Source organism: Zosterops lateralis (genome assembly GCF_965231275.1).
Source record: "Zosterops lateralis genome assembly, chromosome: 29".
Taxonomy (NCBI): Eukaryota; Metazoa; Chordata; class Aves; order Passeriformes; family Zosteropidae; genus Zosterops; species Zosterops lateralis.
In genome coordinates, this window is record NC_139789.1 from 5,378,676 (window position 1) to 5,395,788 (window position 17,113).

Here is a 17,113-nt window from a genome sequence, read left to right on the forward strand (position 1 = left end):
TTCAGCCCAAACGTCTGCGGCTCCAGGTTCCACTCCTATTGCTGCCCCGGCTGGAAAACTCTGCCTGGAGGGAACCAGTGCATTGTCCGTGAGTATCCCCTTGGTCTGGAGACACTTTATTAATTGTTTTATCCATTATTTTACCCATTATTTTATCCGTTATTTTATCCGTTATTTTATCTGTTATTTTATGTGTTGTTTTATCCGTTGTTTTATCCATTGTTTTATCCGTTTTTTTATCTGTTGTTTTATCCATTATTTTATCCATTATTTTATCCGTTATTTTATCCGTTATTTTATCTGTTATTTTATCTGTTATTTTATCCATTGTTTTATCCACGGATGGGAATTTCTGTGGGATGAAGGTGACCCTGCCCGTGGGTGGGATGGGATTTTGGCCCTTCCCTGGGGGATTCCTGTCCCGAGGGATGGATCCAGGGCCAGGACTGTGAATTCCCAGTGATTTCTCTCCCATTTGATGGATCCAGGGGCAGATCCAGGTGTGAATTCCCAAGGGATGAATCCAGAGGCAGATCCAGGGCTGTGAATTCCCGGTGATTCCATTCCCAAGGGATGGATCCAGAGCTGAGGCTGTAAATTCCCAGTGATTCCTGTCCTGAGGGATGAATCCAGAGGCAGGTCTGGGTGAATTCCCAATGATTCCATTCCCAAGGGATGGATCCAGAGCCAGGGCTGTGAATTCCTGGTGATTCCTTTTCCAATGGATGGATCCAGAGGCAGCTCCAGGGGTGAATTCCCGGTGATTTCTCTCCCATTTGATGGATCCAGAGCCAGGGCTGTGAATTCCCAGTGATTTCTCTCCCATTGGATAAACCCAGAGGCAGCTCTGGGTGTGAATTCCCAGCGATTCCCAATGGATAAATCCAGAGGCAGATCCAAGGGTGAATTCCTGGTGATTTCTCTCCCATTGGATGGATCCAGAGGCAAAGTCGAGTGTGAATTCACGGTGATTCCATTCCCAAGGGATGGATCCAGAATTCCCAAGGGATGGATCCAGAATTCCCAAGGGATGGATCCAGAATTCCCAAGGGATGGATCCAGAGGCAGATCCAGGGCTCTGAATTCCTGATGATTTCTCTCCCATTGGATAAATCCAGTGGCAGATCCAGGGCTGTGAATTCCCATTGGATGGATCCAGAGGTAGAGCCAGGTGTGAATTCCCAAGGGATGGATGGATCCAGATCCAGGGCTGTGAATTCCCAGTGATTCCATTCCCAAGGGTTGGATCCAGAGCCAGGGCTGTGAATTCCTGGTGATTCCCAAGGAATGAATCCAGGGGCAGATCCAGGACTGTGAATTCCTGATGATTCCCAAGGGATGGATCCAAAGGCAGAGCCAGGTGTGAATTCCCAAGGGATGGATGGATCCAGATCCAGGGCTGTGAATTCCCAGTGATTTCTCTCCCACTGGACAAACCCAGAGTCATCTCCATGGTTGAATTCCCTCGGGATAACCCTGTGTCCCGTGTTCCCTCAGCCATCTGCCGGAATTCCTGCGGGGACGGATTCTGCTCCCGGCCCAACATGTGCACCTGCTCCAACGGCCAACTGTCCCCCAACTGCGGCTCCGCTGGAGGTGAGGGAACTCTCCTGCTCTTCCCGGGCCTTTTCCCTGCTCTCCCGAAAGGAAAAAATGATCCAACCTCTGCAGTTCTGCCCTGAGCACAAAATATTCCGTGTTTTCCCGTGTTTTGGGCAAAATATTCTGTGTTTTCCCATGTTTTGGGCAAAATATTCTGTGTTTTCCCGTGTTTTGGGCAAAATATTCCATGTTTTCCCGTGTTTTGGGCAAAATATTCCATGTTTTCCCGTGTTTTGGGCAAAATATTCTGTGATTTCCTGTGTTTTGAGGTGCTTTCCCTGCAGAAATAAATGGGATTTTTGGAGTATTTTAAGGTTTCAGATGGAGAGAGACACATCTCAAAGGATTGATTTTCCATCATTAATTTCCATTATTGATTTCCATTTCCATTTCCATTTTAATTTCCATTTCCATTTCCCTTTCCATTTCCATTTCCACGTCCATTTCCATTTCCATTTCCATTTCCATTTCCATTTCCACATCCATTTCCCTTTCCATGTCCATTTCCCTTTCCATTTCCATTTCCACGTCCATTTCCATTTCCATTTCCATTTCCAATTTCATTTCCAATTTCATTTCCATTTCCATTTCCATTTCCATTTCCATTCATTAATTTTCAATTTCATCAATTTTCCATTCATTAATTTTCCATCAATAATTTCCATTATTTCCGTTCATTAATTTTCCCATCAATTTGCTTCAAGAGGAAACTTTTGGGACAAAGTGACCCTTCAAAATCCACACTCAGGAGGTTTTCTGGGAGAAGGAAATCCCCAGAACCTGCAGCCCTCGGGCAGGGGAAGGTGCTGGAGCCCCCAAACTCCATGTGGGATCATCAGGCTCCATCAGGGAGGAATTCCAGGAATGCCAAGAGCTGGAATTCACAGCTGGGGGTTGGATTTTTGGGTGGAAAAACCGACAAATTGTAAATTCCAGAGGGGAGAAAAAGCAACAAAGAGAGGAGTTTCTTACTCCAGGGATTAAAGGTGTTTTAGGGGTTGGTTTGGGGTTTTCCCAACCCCAGAGCACTTGGAGCACTGAGATTTCCCAGCCCAGCCCTCCCAGCTCCTTAAATTCCCAAAAACCAGGGAATTCTCCCATTTTTTTTTGGTGTAAAATCCACTTTTCCCATTATTTCCTCCAACCTCACAACCCTCACACCTTCCAGAGGAGAAATGTGTTGTCCCAGAGGGAAATTTGTGTTTTTAACTCACTTTTTTTTTGGGCTGTTTTAATCCTAAAATTCCTCAAACACGGAGCGAGGAAACAGTTAAAGCCTCAGAGTTCACAGCAGGGATTAAAAACTCCCCCATTTTATTTGTTTATTGCCATTGTTCTCCTGCTGGTGCCTCAGTCACATCCAGAGGGTCACAGTCCAGTGGGAGAGCTGAGTTCTCATATGGAAAAATGAGGGATTCGTGCTTTTCTTTCTAAATTCTTTATAAAAAAACCCAAAAAAACCCAAAAAAACCCTCATTTCCCAAGTAACTGGATCTCTGCGTTTGCAAATGGAGGAGAAAATGTTTTAAAGTTGAGGAAATTCCATCCCCACAAACCCCTCAGGGAGGGATTGGACGGCCCAAAGTGTGGGAAGGGTTGGAAAATGGAGCAATAATGGAAAACAATGGTAAAAAGGGGTGGGAAAAATATCAGAAAAGTACAAAATACTGAAAGAAAAGACGGGGACAGGGTTGTCAAAGATAAGGAGACATCAGGAATGGTTGGCAGGAGGGACAAAGGTGGAAAGGTTTAATTGGGGGGGATTTCTTAGGGAAGGGAAAGGATGGAGCCTTTGGTGGGTGGGGGAGGAGGGTTGAGATGGAGATTTGAGAAAGGAACATTCCCAACACTCCAGGGGTGCCCAGGGTGGGATTGTTGGGGTGTGTGGGGCCAGGAGTGGGATTTGTGGTCCCTGGGCAGTGTCCCTTGTCCCTCAGGGCAGTGGCCATTCCCTGTCAGCAGGGACAGGAATTCCCAGCTGGGGATCCCGGGATGTCTCCCTGTCCCTGTCCCAGTCCCTGTGAGGAGTGGCCATTCCCTGTCCCCTGGGATGGGAATTCCCAGCTGGGGATCCCAGGATGATCCATGTCCCTGAGTCCAGTGGCCATTCCCTGTCCCCAGGACAGGAATTCCCGTTGGGGACCCCAGGGTGACCCTGTCCTGTCCCTGTCCCCAGTGCAGAGCTGCAGCGTGCGCTGCATGAACGGCGGGAGCTGCTCCGAGGAGTCCTGTCTGTGCCAGAAGGGATTCACCGGGACGTACTGCGGGCAGCGTGAGTGGGGATGGGATGGGAATGGGGTGGGATGGGATAATGGGATGAGAATGGGAGCAGGAATGGGAATGGGAATGGGTCCTGTCTGTGCCAGAAGGGATTCATCGGGACCTACTGCTGGCAGCGTGAGTGGGGATGGGATGGGAATGGGATGGGATAATGGGATGGGGATGGGATGGGAATGGGGATGGGGTGGGATGGTATGGGGTGGGATGGGATGGGGATGGGATGGGATGGGAATGGGTCCTGTCTGTGCCAGAAGGGATTCACCGGGACGTACTGCGGGCAGCGTGAGTGGGGATGGGAATGGGGTCAAGAACAGGAATGGGGATGGGACGGGAATGGGAGCAGGAATGGGAGCGGGAATGGGTTCTGCCAGTGCCAAAGGGATTCACTGGCACCTACTGTGGGCAGCGTGAATGATGGGGATGGGATGGGATGGGATGGGATGGGATGGGAATGGGGTCAGGAATGGGGATGGGGAAGGGGATGGGGATGGGGATGGGGATGGGGTCAAGAACAGGAATGGGAATGGGAATGGGAATGAGAGCAGGAAAGGGGACAGGAATGGGTCCTGCCTGTGCCAGAAGGGATTCACTGGCACCTACTCTGGGCAGTGTGAGTGGGGATGGAAATGGGGATGGAAACAGGAATAGGAATAGGAATGGGAATGGGAATGAGGATGGGGACAGGAATGGGATGGGAATGGGGATGGGGATGGGATGGGGATGGGAACGGGAGCAGGAACAGGAAAGGGTCCCCACGACACTCCAACATCAGCACCGTGTTCTCCTTCCCTCAGAATCTCAGCCCTTTCTTGTGACTAACACAGACCCAGCTCTGTATCAAAATACAGACATTAAATAGAATTAATGGATTAATTTATTTCCCAGTATAATGTATATTAATACAATATAGATTTTTCAATCTGTTATAGATAAAAGATATAGGTACTATTGTATAGATATAATATATACATAATACAGAATATATAGATAAGATATGTTAAATAATCTAATATATAATATATTAATAATATGGAATGTAATGTGTAGGATATTCATAATACATCTCATATGATATATGATATTATACATATATATGTATATTATATATACATATATATACATATACATATATATACATATACATATATATTATGATATTATATTACTATATTTGAGATAATATATGCACAATATATGATATATAACATGCATTTATATATACAATTATATATCTCTATAATAATATATTCCCTTATTATATTACCATGATATAATTATATTTAGTGCATTACCATTAATACATTATATCAATTATAAATTATACACATTTATATATTTTATATATATTCTGCCATGTAATACATTTTAAGGAGCCTTTAATAAGAAAATAAGCACAAAATCTTTGGAAGAATCTCTTATCAATTGGATCAATTCCCAAAATCCCAATTCCCAGGGAATCACTCCCCTTGAAGTCAATGAGGATTTTTAAAGCCAAAAATTCCCCAAACTCTCCCTCAGCTCCGCCTGATCCCTCGGTGCTGAAACTCTCCCAAAAGTTCAGCCAGAGGCAGAGGCTCCAGATGGAAAATTTCATCCCGAGCAGCAAAAGCTTGGGAAAATCCTCCGGAGCAGCAGCCCAGGCTGGGGCTGGGACGTGCAGCCCTCGCTACGTGCAGCTCCCGGCTCCACCCCGTTCTGGCCTGGCAGGACATCCCAGCCCGGCGGGGAATGCTGAGTCCCCTGGCCCCATCCGTCCATCCGTCCGTCCGTCCATCCCCTGTTCCCATCCCAGCCCGGTGGGGAATGCTGAGTCCCCTGTTCCCATCCATCCATCCATCCATCCATCCATCCATCCATCCATCCATCCCTCCATCCATCCCTCCATCCATCCATCCATCATCCATCCATCCATCCCAGCCCGGTGGGGAATGCTGAGTCCCCTGTTCCCATCCATCCCTCCATCCATCCCTCCATCCATCCATCCATCCATCCATCCATCCATCAATCCATCCATCCCTCCATCCATCCCTCCATCCATCCATCCCTCCATCCATCCCTCCATCCATCCATCCATCCATCCATCCATCCATCCATCCATCATCCATCACCCCGGCCCCATCCATCCCCTCTTCCCATCCCAGCCCGATGGGGAATGCTGAGTCCCCTTGGCCCCATCCATCCATCCACTCATCCATCCATCCATCCCTCCATCCATCCATCCATCAATCCATCCATCCCTCCATCCATCCCTCCCTCCATCCATCCCTCCATCCGTCCATCCATCCATCAATCCATCCATCCCTCCATCCATCCCTCCCTCCATCCATCCCTCCATCCCTCCATCCATCCCTCCATCCATCCATCCATCCATCCATCCATCCATCCATCCATCCATCATCCATCCCTCCCTCCATCCATCCCTCCATCCATCCATCCATCCATCCATCCATCCATCATCCATCCCTCCCTCCATCCATCCCTCCATCCATCCATCCATCCATCCATCCCTCCCTCCATCCATCCATCCATCCCTCCCCCTGTCCCCATCCCAGCCCGGCTCCCAGGAATTGGGATCAGAGCTGGGCACTGAGTGGGGTCCTTGGGGGTCCCTCCCCACTCTGGAGATCCCACCAATCCATAATTTCAATCAGGAAACTTCCTTTGCCTCCAATCCCAGAGTGCAGGGTTCAGCTGAAGGTACCAGGACTCAGTTTAAGTCAGGAATATTTTAAGTCAGGAGTATTTTAACTCAGGAATATTTTCACTCAAGAGTATTTTAAGTCAGGGATATTTTCACTCAGAATTATTTTAAGTCAGGGATATTTTCACTCAGGAATATTTTAAGCCAGTGACTATTTTAGGTCAGAAAACACCCAAATGCTGCCCAGACCTCAGTTCCTCACTCTGGGATTCAATCCCTGACCATCCTATTCCCTCTTTGTGCCCACTCATCCCACTGAAATCCCAACACTGTCCTGAGGGAACTGAGATTCCAGAGGGCAGCAAACCCTCCCCAGTGCAATGAGAACTTTCAACCTTTGCAGAAAGAGGCTCGGGCAACAACAGGAAACAATTTTTCCAAAGAGAAGAAATAAAACCATCAATTTTCTCCACATTCACTGCGGGCAGGAGAACACGGAGCTGACATTCCCACCTCTGACATTCCACCCACCTTGGATGCGACATCCCAAACCCCTGAGGGGGTGTCCAGGATGGGAAATGATGGAATTTTCTCTTTTTTTCCCCCTCTCTCAGCCGTGTGTGAGAACAGCTGCCAGAACGGGGGCAGGTGCATCGGGCCCAACCGCTGCGCCTGCGTGTACGGCTTCACCGGCCCCCAGTGCGAGAGAGGTAAGGGAAATGGGGCTGGGGGCTGCAATTCCCTAAATCTGAGTTCCAGAACTTGGGGAGCTCCTTATTTTTTTTTTCTCCTGAAGTGCTGAGATTCCTAAAAAAAAAAAAAAAAAAAAAAAAAAATAAAAAATATATATATATATATATATATATATATATATATATATATCTTCTAGAGAGCTGGAAATCCCTGAAAGAAACTTCTGGAAAAAGCTGGAAAAATCCAAATATCCTCTTTGTGTGTGTGGAGAGGGGAAGAGGCTGAGCAAGGCCAGACTTTGGGGCCGTTTTGTATAAAAACCCTTCACATAAAGGAGCATTTTTTAATTTTATTTTATTATTTTTTTATTTTTTCACAAAGCCTGCAGAGATTTTTTGGCTGGAGCCAGAACTTTGTGCAAGAGAGACAAAACAAATCCTGCAGCTGTGTCCACACGGCTCCTCCCTGCCAAGACAAACAGGGCCCGGCCTGGGAAGGGATTTTTGGGGGTTTTTTTTTGCAGCCAGGTGAGATCCTGGCATTGGGAATTGGGGAGTCGGGGAACAGTTTCAGCCTCTCCAAGGGGAAATTTTCCTTTGGATCCAGAGGCTTCTCCCTGGAATTCAGGAGCTTTTTCTTGGAATTCAGGAGCTTTTCCCTTGGATCCAGGAACTTTTCCCTGTGATCCAGGACCCTTTCCCTGGGATCCAGCTTTTCTCTGGGATCCAGGAGCAAGTTCCAGGGATCCAGGACCTTTTCCCTGGAATTCAGAAACTTTTCCCTGTGATTCAGGACCTTTTCCCAGGAATTCAGGACACTTTCCCTGGGATCCAGCTTTTCTCTGGGATCCATGAACTTTTCCTTTGGATCCAGAGGCTTCTCCCTGGAATTCAGGAACTTTTCCCGGAAATCCAGAAACTTTTCCCTGGAATTCAAGAGCTTCTCCCTGGAATTCAGCTTTTCCCTGAGATCCAGGACCCTTTTCCTTGGATCCAGGAACTTTTCCCTGGAATTCAGGACCCTTTCCCTTAGATCCAGATGCTTCTCCTTGGAATTCAGGAACTTTTCCCTGAGATCCAAAAACTTTTCCCCTGTGATCCAGGAGCTTTTCCCTGGAATTCAGAAACTTCTCCCTTTGATCCAGGGACTTTTTCCCTTGGATCCAGGAGTTTTTCCCTGGAATCCAGGACCCCTGGTCTCTTCCAAGGGACTCTGGGCAGTGCCAGGTTTCCACTCAAATTCTTGGGAAGAGTCTGGAGCTCTGGAAGTGCCAGCCCAGGCCCTGCTGAGACCAAACAGGACAAATCCTGACCCTGAGGGCAATTCCAGGGGTTCCCAATCCCTTCCCTGACATTCCCAATCCTATTTTCTGACATTCCCACCCATTTTTCCCTCTCTGGAACCCCCACCCCTGTGTCCCCCTCTGTCTTTTGTCCTCCTGGAAAATCTCCCTGTGGCTCCATCAAGCCCCGAGACTCTCTCAGGAAACCATAAAAAAAAAAAAAAAAAAAAAAAAAAAAAAAAAAAAAAAAAAAAAAAAAAAACCAGGGACAGGAAAAGCTGGGAGAAAGTTCTCCCTTTACAATTTCCTCTGGATGTGTTTTTCCAGCTCTTGGAATGTCTGGCCTCGGGGAGAGCCCCCCCCCCCCCACCAGCTTTTTCTCCTCTGCACAAAAAAAAAAATCCAAACAGTTAAAGGGTGAGGAATGTGGCTGTGTTTGGGTGAAGGGGGAGGAAATGAGGAGATGGAGAAAATATTCCATGAGAAAAGAGATCCCCCTAAAGGAGACCCTCGGGCTGGGCTGGTCCATCAGAGCCCGAGGGGTGAGAGACACCTGGGGATGGAAAATCCTGGGGGACAACAGGGAGAGTAAATCCAGGCTGGAAAACAACAGGAATAATTGATCCGGGCTGGAAAACAAAAGGAAAAATTGATCTGAGCTGGAAAACACCTGGAGAAGAACAGGGACAATGGATCCAGGCTGGAAAAATCCTGGGGAACAACAGGAAAAATGGATCTGGGCTGGAAAACACCTGGAGAACAATAGGAACAGTCAATCCAGGCTGGAAAAGAAAAAGAACAATTGATCCAGGCTGAAAAACACTGAGGGAATAACAAGAACAATCTATCCAGGCTGGAAAACACCTGGAAAAAAACCAGAGACATTGATCCAGGCTGGAAAACACCTGGAGAACAATAGGAACAGTAAATCAAGGTTGGAAAATACCTGGAGAAGAACAGGAACAGTAAATCCAGGCTGGAAAACAAAAGCAACAATTGATCCTGGCTGGAATTCACCTGGAGAGCAACAGGAACAATGGATCTGGGCTGGAAAACACCTGAAGAACAACAGGGACAATTGATACTGGCTGGAAAACACCTGGAAAACACCAAGAACAGTCAATCCAGGTTGGAAAACACCTGGAGAAGAACAGGGACAGTCAATCCAGGCTGGAAAACAACAGGAACAATTGATCCAGGCTGGAATTCACTTGGAGAACAAAAAGAACAATTTATCTGGGCTGGAAAACACTGGGGGAACAACAAGAACAGTCAATCCAGGCTGGGAAACACCTGGAAAACAACACTGACAATGGATCCAGGCTGGAAAACAACAAGAACAATCCCAGTCTCTGCAAATCCCAATCTCTGTCTCTCCCTGACCCCAATCCCAGTCTCTCCCTGCTCTCTCCCATCCCAGTCTCTCCCATCCCCTCCCTCCTGCCCAGTCCCAGATTTGTGGCCCCATCCCGGAGCTCCCTGGGGATGATCCAGAGGCCGCCCCTGCCCTGCAGCTCTGAGGGAAAAGCCTCCATTGTTTATTGTGAGAGGGAATTGGGGCTCTGGCAAAGGACAAAGCTCCTCTCCCTCGGCTCTGTGTGTTTGTTTGGAGAGGAGGAATTCAGCCCCTGGCCCGTCTTGGGAGGGAATTCCAGAGGGTGGGAGAGGAGAAAAGCCTTTCCTTTCCTTTCCTTTCCTTTCCTTTCCTTTCCTTTCCTTTCCTTTCCTTTCCTTTCCTTTCCTTTCCTTTCCTTTCCTTTCCTTTCCTTTCCTTTCCTTTCCTTTCCTTTCCTTTCCTTTCCTTTCCTTTCCTTTCCTTTCCTTCCCTTCCCTTCCCTTCCCTTCCCTTCCCTTCCCTTCCCTTCCCTTCCCTTCCCTCCCCTCCCCTCCCCTCCCCTCCCCTCCCCTCCCCTCCCCTCCCCTCCCCTCCCCCAATGGATTTATTGGATTGTTCTTTAGATAACCCACCAAATCCTGGGATTATCCCCATTTTTCCATCTCCAGGGATCTGAATTCCCACTGGAACTGACCCAGGGACACTCTCCTGACTCCACACACGTTGCAGGAGCAAAGGAAACTCTTTTCTTTGTGAATAATTTCAAAAGTTCCCGATCAAATAATTCCAAAAGTTCCTCCCCCACTTGATCCAGGATTTGTTGAAGTCCTTTAATGGGAATTATATTTGGAATTGTCAGGGATTCTGAGCTCAGGGAGTTCCCTAAATCTCCCCATATTCAGGATATTTTTGCACTCCCTTAATAGAAATTGTCATTGGAGTTTTCAGGGATTGAGGAATTCCATTAATCCCCCCAAATTCAGGATTTTTTGCAGTCCTTTAATGGGAATTTTCACTGGAATTGTCAGGGATTCAGAGCTCGGGGGGTTCCCTAAATACCCCCAAATTCAGGATATTTTTGCAGTCCCTTAATAGGAATTGTCATTGGAGTTTTCAGGAATTCAGAACTCTAGGGGGTTCCCTAAATACCCTCAAATTCATCATTTTTTGCTGCCCTTTAATGGGAATTGTCATTGGAATTGTCAGGGATTCAGAGCTCAAGGAGTTCCCTAAATCTCCCCATAATCAGGATTTTTTGCAGTCTTTTAATGGGAATTATCTTTGGAATTTTCAGGGATTCAGAGCTCAGAGGGGTTCCCTAAATTTTCCCATATTCAGGATTTTTTTCAATCCCTTTTTCCCAATCAATCCCTAATTTTTTATTTTTTTTTAAATTTTTACCTGGAGCTGTAGAGGTGGAGCTGCTTTTTGGGATCTGGGATAGGAAAACAACCAATCCCTGGGTTTTTCCAAGGAAAAAAAAAAAAAAAAAACAAAACTAGCTCTTGAAGGACCAGGTACCTGCAGCTTCCAGAATTCCTGGAACACTGAGCTGGGAAAAAACTTCAGACATTTTCTAACCGTCCCAATTTCCTTCATAAAATTTCCTCGGTGCCTCATTAAAAAATAAATTTAATCATTGGCCCCATTAAAATTAGCACCAGCTGGGGCTGGGAGGCAGCCAGGGCTCTCCAGACTGAGATTTCCTTGGCTCTGTTCCCTTCCAGAGGAGTTTTCTGCATAGGAAAAGTTATTTTTGGGGCAATTATGGGCTTTAAAAAAAAAAAAAATAAAATCCTGACAATCGCGTATTCATTATCCCTGTCCAGGAATTCCTGGGGGGAGATGAGGTGGGAGGGTGTAGGGTCTGTTTAGAGAATAATTTTGGGGTTTTTGGTTTATTAATGTGAGGGTTTTTTGGGGTTCACTGTGTAGTGATTGGGGTGGGGAATTGTAAAATTCATGTCAAAAAAAAGAAAAAAATTCGTGTCAAAAAAAAAGAAAAAAGGAAAAAAGGAAAAAGGAAAAAAAGGGGAAAAGGGAAAAATGGGAAAAAAAGGAAAAAAAAAGAAAAAAAAAAGAAAAAAGGGAAAAAAAGAGAAAAAAGGAAAAAAAGGAAAAAAAGGGGAAAAAGGAAAAAAAAGGAAAAAATATTAAAAAATAAAAAAATAAAAGAAAGAAAAAAAAAAAGAAAAGAAAGGAAAAAAAATAGAAAAAAAAGGATCATTATTTGGCAGCTCCCCATGGTTCATATTTCTGATCAAATTCCCCAAAAAAAGGCTTTTTTTTTTTTTTTTGGGACCTTCACACCGATTAAATTCCCAAACCATTCCCTTATTTTTTTCCCCCTCAAATCCTCCTCCTCTCACCCTCCCTGCGACTCCCACAACCCGATTTTCCTCACCTTTAATTTCCAGGCAGGAGCTGCTGCAGAGCAAAGATCAGAGGGAGAATTAATCTGAAAAAATAAGGAATTTTTTGCTAATTGATCCCATCCCCAGACAGGAAGATTTCCTGGGTGTTTTTCCATGGATTTACCTGGAGCTCTCACCCTCATTCCACATGAAATTTATTTTTTTTTTTTTGTTGCTCCAAACCTTTTTCCCTGCAGGGTTAATCCTAATTAGGGTCAGGAGCAGTTCCTAATTAATGCTTAATTCCAGCCCTGGAAATTCCCTGACAGCTCAGACACCTCATGGGGAATTTTCTGGCCTCACCAGGAGCTTGTTTTGGGTATTTTTTTTTTTTTTTTAAGTTTTCCCAGCCACAGATCAAAAGTTGAAGTTAAAAAAAAAAAATCCCAAGGAAGGATTTTTGATTCCTGCTGTGCCAATGTCCCTCGTCGAGGGTCAAATTTCACATTCCTGAGGGCAAAAAACCCGCAAAAATCGGGTTTTAAAATCCTTTTAGGGGGTTTTTTAAGGGGTGGGAGGATCTTAATTGGGAATGGGAAACCTGCTGGTTCTTCCTGCAGAGTCCGGGGTTTAAAGGTGGAATTGCCAGGAGAGGTTTGAGAGTTAAAGAGAGAAAATTAATTGTGAGACAGAATTCAGGAGTTGGAGAATTCCAAAATCCCAGAGTCTGAGAATTCCCGAACCCCAGAGTCTGAGAATTCCCGAATCCCAGAGTCTGAGAATTCCAGAATTCCAGAGTCTGAGAATTCCAGAATTCCAGAGTTTGAGAATTCCAAAGTCTGAGAATTCCCAAATCCCAGAGTTTGAGAATTCCAAAATCCCAGAGTTTGAGAATTCCAGAATCCCAGAGTCTGAAAATCCCAGAGTTTGACAATCCCAGAGTCTGAGAATCCCAGAGTTTGAGAGTCCCACAGTTTGAGAATCCCAGAATTCCAGAGTCTGACAATTCCAGAATCCCAGAGTCGGAAAATCCCAGAGTCTGACAATTCCAGAATCCCAGTTGGAGAATCCCAGAATCCCAGACTGGTTTGGGATGGAAGGGAACATAAAAATCATGGAATTCCACCGCCCGCCTTGGGCACCTTCCCCTATCCCGGGGTGCTCCAAGCCCCGTCCTTGGGCACTTCCCATTAAACACAGATAGTCATGAAATGAGTCCTTGATGGCCCATTAAACACGGATAACCATTAAATGGGTCCTCGATGGCCCATTAAATACAGACAGTCATGATGGCCCGTTAAATACAGTCAATGAGCCTCAGTGGCCCATTAAACAGAGACACTCATGAAATGGGTCCTTGATGGCCCATTAAACAGAGATAACAATGCAGTGGGTCCTTGGTGGCCAATTAAACAGAGATAATCATTAAATGAGTCCTTGGTGGCCCATTAAACAGAGATAATCATACTGTGCGTCCCTGATGGCCCATTAAACACAATAGTCATTAAATGAGCCCTTGATGGCCCATTAAACACAGATAGTAATGAAATGAGTCTTTAGTGGCCCATTAAACAGAGGTAGTAATGAAATGGGTCCTTGATGGCCCATTAAACACAGACAGTCCTTTGTGGGTCTCCAATGGCCCATTAAACACAGACAGTCCTGCAGTGGGTCCTTGCTGCCCCATTAAACAGAGACAGTCATGAAATGAGCCCTTGATGGCCCATTAAACAGAGATAATCATACAGTGTGTCCCTGATGGCCCATTAAACAGAGATAGTAATGAAATGGGTCCTTGGTGCCCCATTAAACAGAGAGAGCTCCTGGAGGGAGTTCCCTGTGAGTCCTGGGCAAGGCATTGATGGGCCATGAGCAGAAGAGCCCAAAGGAGGGGCCTGGGAAAACACTGCCCCACCTGGTTCCAACAGCTCATGAAGAATAAATATTTTTGGTACATCTTGCACCACAAATCCAGGACAAACCCCATGGATTCCGTTTCCTCCCCAGATTACCGCACGGGGCCGTGTTTCAGCCAAGTGAACAACCAGATGTGCCAGGGCCAGCTGAGCGGCATCGTGTGCACCAAGACCATGTGCTGTGCCACCATCGGCCGCGCCTGGGGACACCCGTGCGAGATGTGCCCGGCACAGCCGCACCCCTGCCGGCGCGGCTTCATCCCCAACATCCGCACCGGGGCCTGCCAGGGTCAGCGTGGGGGGGATGAGAGGGTGGGGATGGGATGGGGAGGAGGATGGGGATGGGGATGGTCACCTGGGATGAGGATGGGGAGGAGGAAGAGGAGGAGGATGGGGATGGGGATGGGGATGGGGATGGGGATGGGGATGGGGATGGGTCAGCCAGGATGGAGAGGAGGAGGATGAGGACGAGGACGAAGATGAGGAGGATGGGGATGAGGAGGAGGATGGGAATGGGTCATCCAGGTGGAGGAAGAGGATGAGGAGGGGGAGGAGGAGGAGGATAACAAGAAGGAGGAGGATGGGGATGGGCAGCCTGGATGAGGAGGAGGAAGATGAGGAGGAGGTGGAGGATGAGGATGGGAAGGAGGATGGTAATGGTCAGCGGGATGGGGATGAGGAGGAGGATAGGAAGGAGGAGGAAGAGGATGGAGATGGGCAGCCCTGATGGGGAGGAGGATGGTGATGGGTCAGCTGGGAGGAGGAGGAGGAGGAGGAGGAGGAGGAGGAGGAGGAGGACAGGGATGGGCAGCCAGGAGGATGAGGATGAGGATGAGAATGAGGAGGAGGAGGAGGAGGAGGATGGGAAGGAGGATGGGGATGGGTCAGTCAGGATGGGGAGGAGGCGGAGGATGAGGAGGACGGGGATGGGGATGGGAATGGGTCAGTCGGCACCGGGACCAGGATGGGGATGGGCAGCCGGGATGGGGAGAAGGAGAAGGAGAAGGAGGAGGAGAAAGTCAGCAGCTGCCAGCAGGTTAAAAAAAAAAAATCCATCAGGCCCAGAAATCTCTGATTTACACCCTCCTCCTGCAGATGTGGACGAGTGCCAGGCCATCCCCGGGCTCTGCCAAGGTGGGAACTGCATCAACACCGTGGGGTCCTACGAGTGCAAGTGCCCAGCGGGGCACAAACAGAGCGAGACCAGCCACAGGTGTGAAGGTAAGGGAGGCTCCATTCCCCCTGCCCCTGGGGCATTTAAATCATGGGTTTTTCTTGAGTTAAAGATGGGACAGGGTTCCAATTCCAGGCTGGATTCTGTCCCTGGGGTATTTAAATCCTGGTTTTGTCCCTGGGGCATTTAAATACTGGTTTTATCCCTGTTTTTTTATAAATACTGTTAAATACTGTTTTTTTCTGAAGTGGAAATGGGAGAACGGAATCTCATTCCAGGCTGGATCCTGTCCCTGGAGCATTTAAATCCTGTTTTTATCCCTGGGGTATTTAAATCCTGTTTTTTTCTTGAGTTAAAGGTGAGACAGGGCTCCCATTCCAGGCTGGATGCTGTCCCTGGGGCATTTAAATCCTGGTTTTTGTCCCTGGGACATTTAAATCCTATTTTTTCCTAAGATAGTGATAGGACAGAGCTTCTATTCCAGGCTGGATTCTCTTCCTGGGGCATTTAAATCCTGGTTTTGTCCCTGGGGCATTTAAATCCTGTTTTTTTATGAAGTGGAAATGGGAGAATGGGATCCCATTCCAGGCTGGATCCTGTCCCTGGGGCATTTAAATCCTGTTTTTTTCCAAGTTAAAGGTGGGACAGAGCTCCTATTCCAGGCTGGATTCTGTGCCCTCGCTGATTCATTAACGATGTCCCCTAATTAGCGATGTCCCCTCATTAACCCCGGGCCAGAATCACCCCCAGCCTTATCCTGGGAGGGGAAAACAGAGATAACTGTGGTGCCTCCTTATCTCCTGACACAACCCTTATCTCCCGACACCTGGAATTCTGTTCCCAAAGAGGATAAAGTCACTTTGCTGATAACGGAGGCCCCCAGATCTCCCTGGATATTCCCAGGATGGATCCTCAACTCCAGCAGGAAAAATGAATCCTTTTTCCTCTCAGTCTCAGTCCTTTTCCTCACAAAACCTCTCCAAAGAACTCAATTTTTTTTGATCCATCCAGAGCTCATTTTCCTGGATTTTGGGTGGGTTTGGAGGTTCCATTTCCCTGGAAATGGATTTCAGATTTCAGATTTGAAAAACAAATCCTTTTTTCCCTCTAAATCCAGCCCAGATTTGAAAAAGAATTTTTTTTTTCCTCTGAATCCAGCCCGGATTTGGAGCTGAAGCTCCTCCGAGTCGCTCCGTTCCCGATGGATGAGACAATTCCAAAGTCATCCCATTGTCCATTGTATTCCGGCAGCTCCGCGGGTGACGAGAATTTCTGGCGTTGCTGGTTCTTTCCTGAGGGATCCCAGCAGGCTGGGAAAGAGGGAAATGTTGGCTTTAGGGAAGGGATTGGTCAGGATTTAGGATTTTTTTTTTTACTCCCTAAAAACCGTCGGAGGCGAGTTCGACTCAGGAAGCGCCAAAAATTAGATTTGGGTTGTGCAAAATAAAAAAAAAAAAAAATGAGCAAAGAGAGCAGGAATTGTGAGGTTGGGGATGAATGAACTGATCCTACACATGGATTAAAGTGGAAAAAAAGGGAAAAAAATCAGGATTTGTTGAGGTTTTATGGGAATGAGAACCCGGGGAGAAGGGCAGGGTTGAGCGCTGAAGGCACCGGGAGGAAAATCATTAAAAACACAAGAAAATTCCTGGTGCAAAACAGAGAGAGGGAAGATCAAAGCCAGACTGGGAGAACAACACCGAGTCCATAAATCACCGCCAAAGAGGAGATTGTGGCCCTTTTTTAAATTATCCTGGAAGCAACAGGAAAAAAACGGCACCGGAGGGAACAATTCCATTTTTTTGGGATTTTCGGGGGGTGGAATCGCCGCTTTT

At 47.0% G+C, this 17,113-nt stretch overlaps 1 protein-coding gene across 1 annotated transcript in view; it reads left to right on the forward strand.

The window, feature by feature from the left end:
- Positions 1-1,529: 1,529 nt before the first annotated feature.
- The window catches only part of LOC310920053 (fibrillin-2-like), a gene marked incomplete at its 3' end in the record, with an annotated part of 76,378 nt that continues 60,794 nt past the window's right edge, over positions 1,530-17,113 (forward strand). Inside the window, exons 1-5 of the mRNA XM_083879754.1 lie at positions 1,530-1,596; positions 3,779-3,874; positions 7,138-7,233; positions 14,196-14,393; positions 15,200-15,325. Coding sequence (XP_083735880.1) covers positions 1,545-1,596; positions 3,779-3,874; positions 7,138-7,233; positions 14,196-14,393; positions 15,200-15,325 — 568 coding nt within the window. The 5' untranslated portion in view covers positions 1,530-1,544. The remainder of the gene's footprint in view (positions 1,597-3,778; positions 3,875-7,137; positions 7,234-14,195; positions 14,394-15,199; positions 15,326-17,113) is intronic.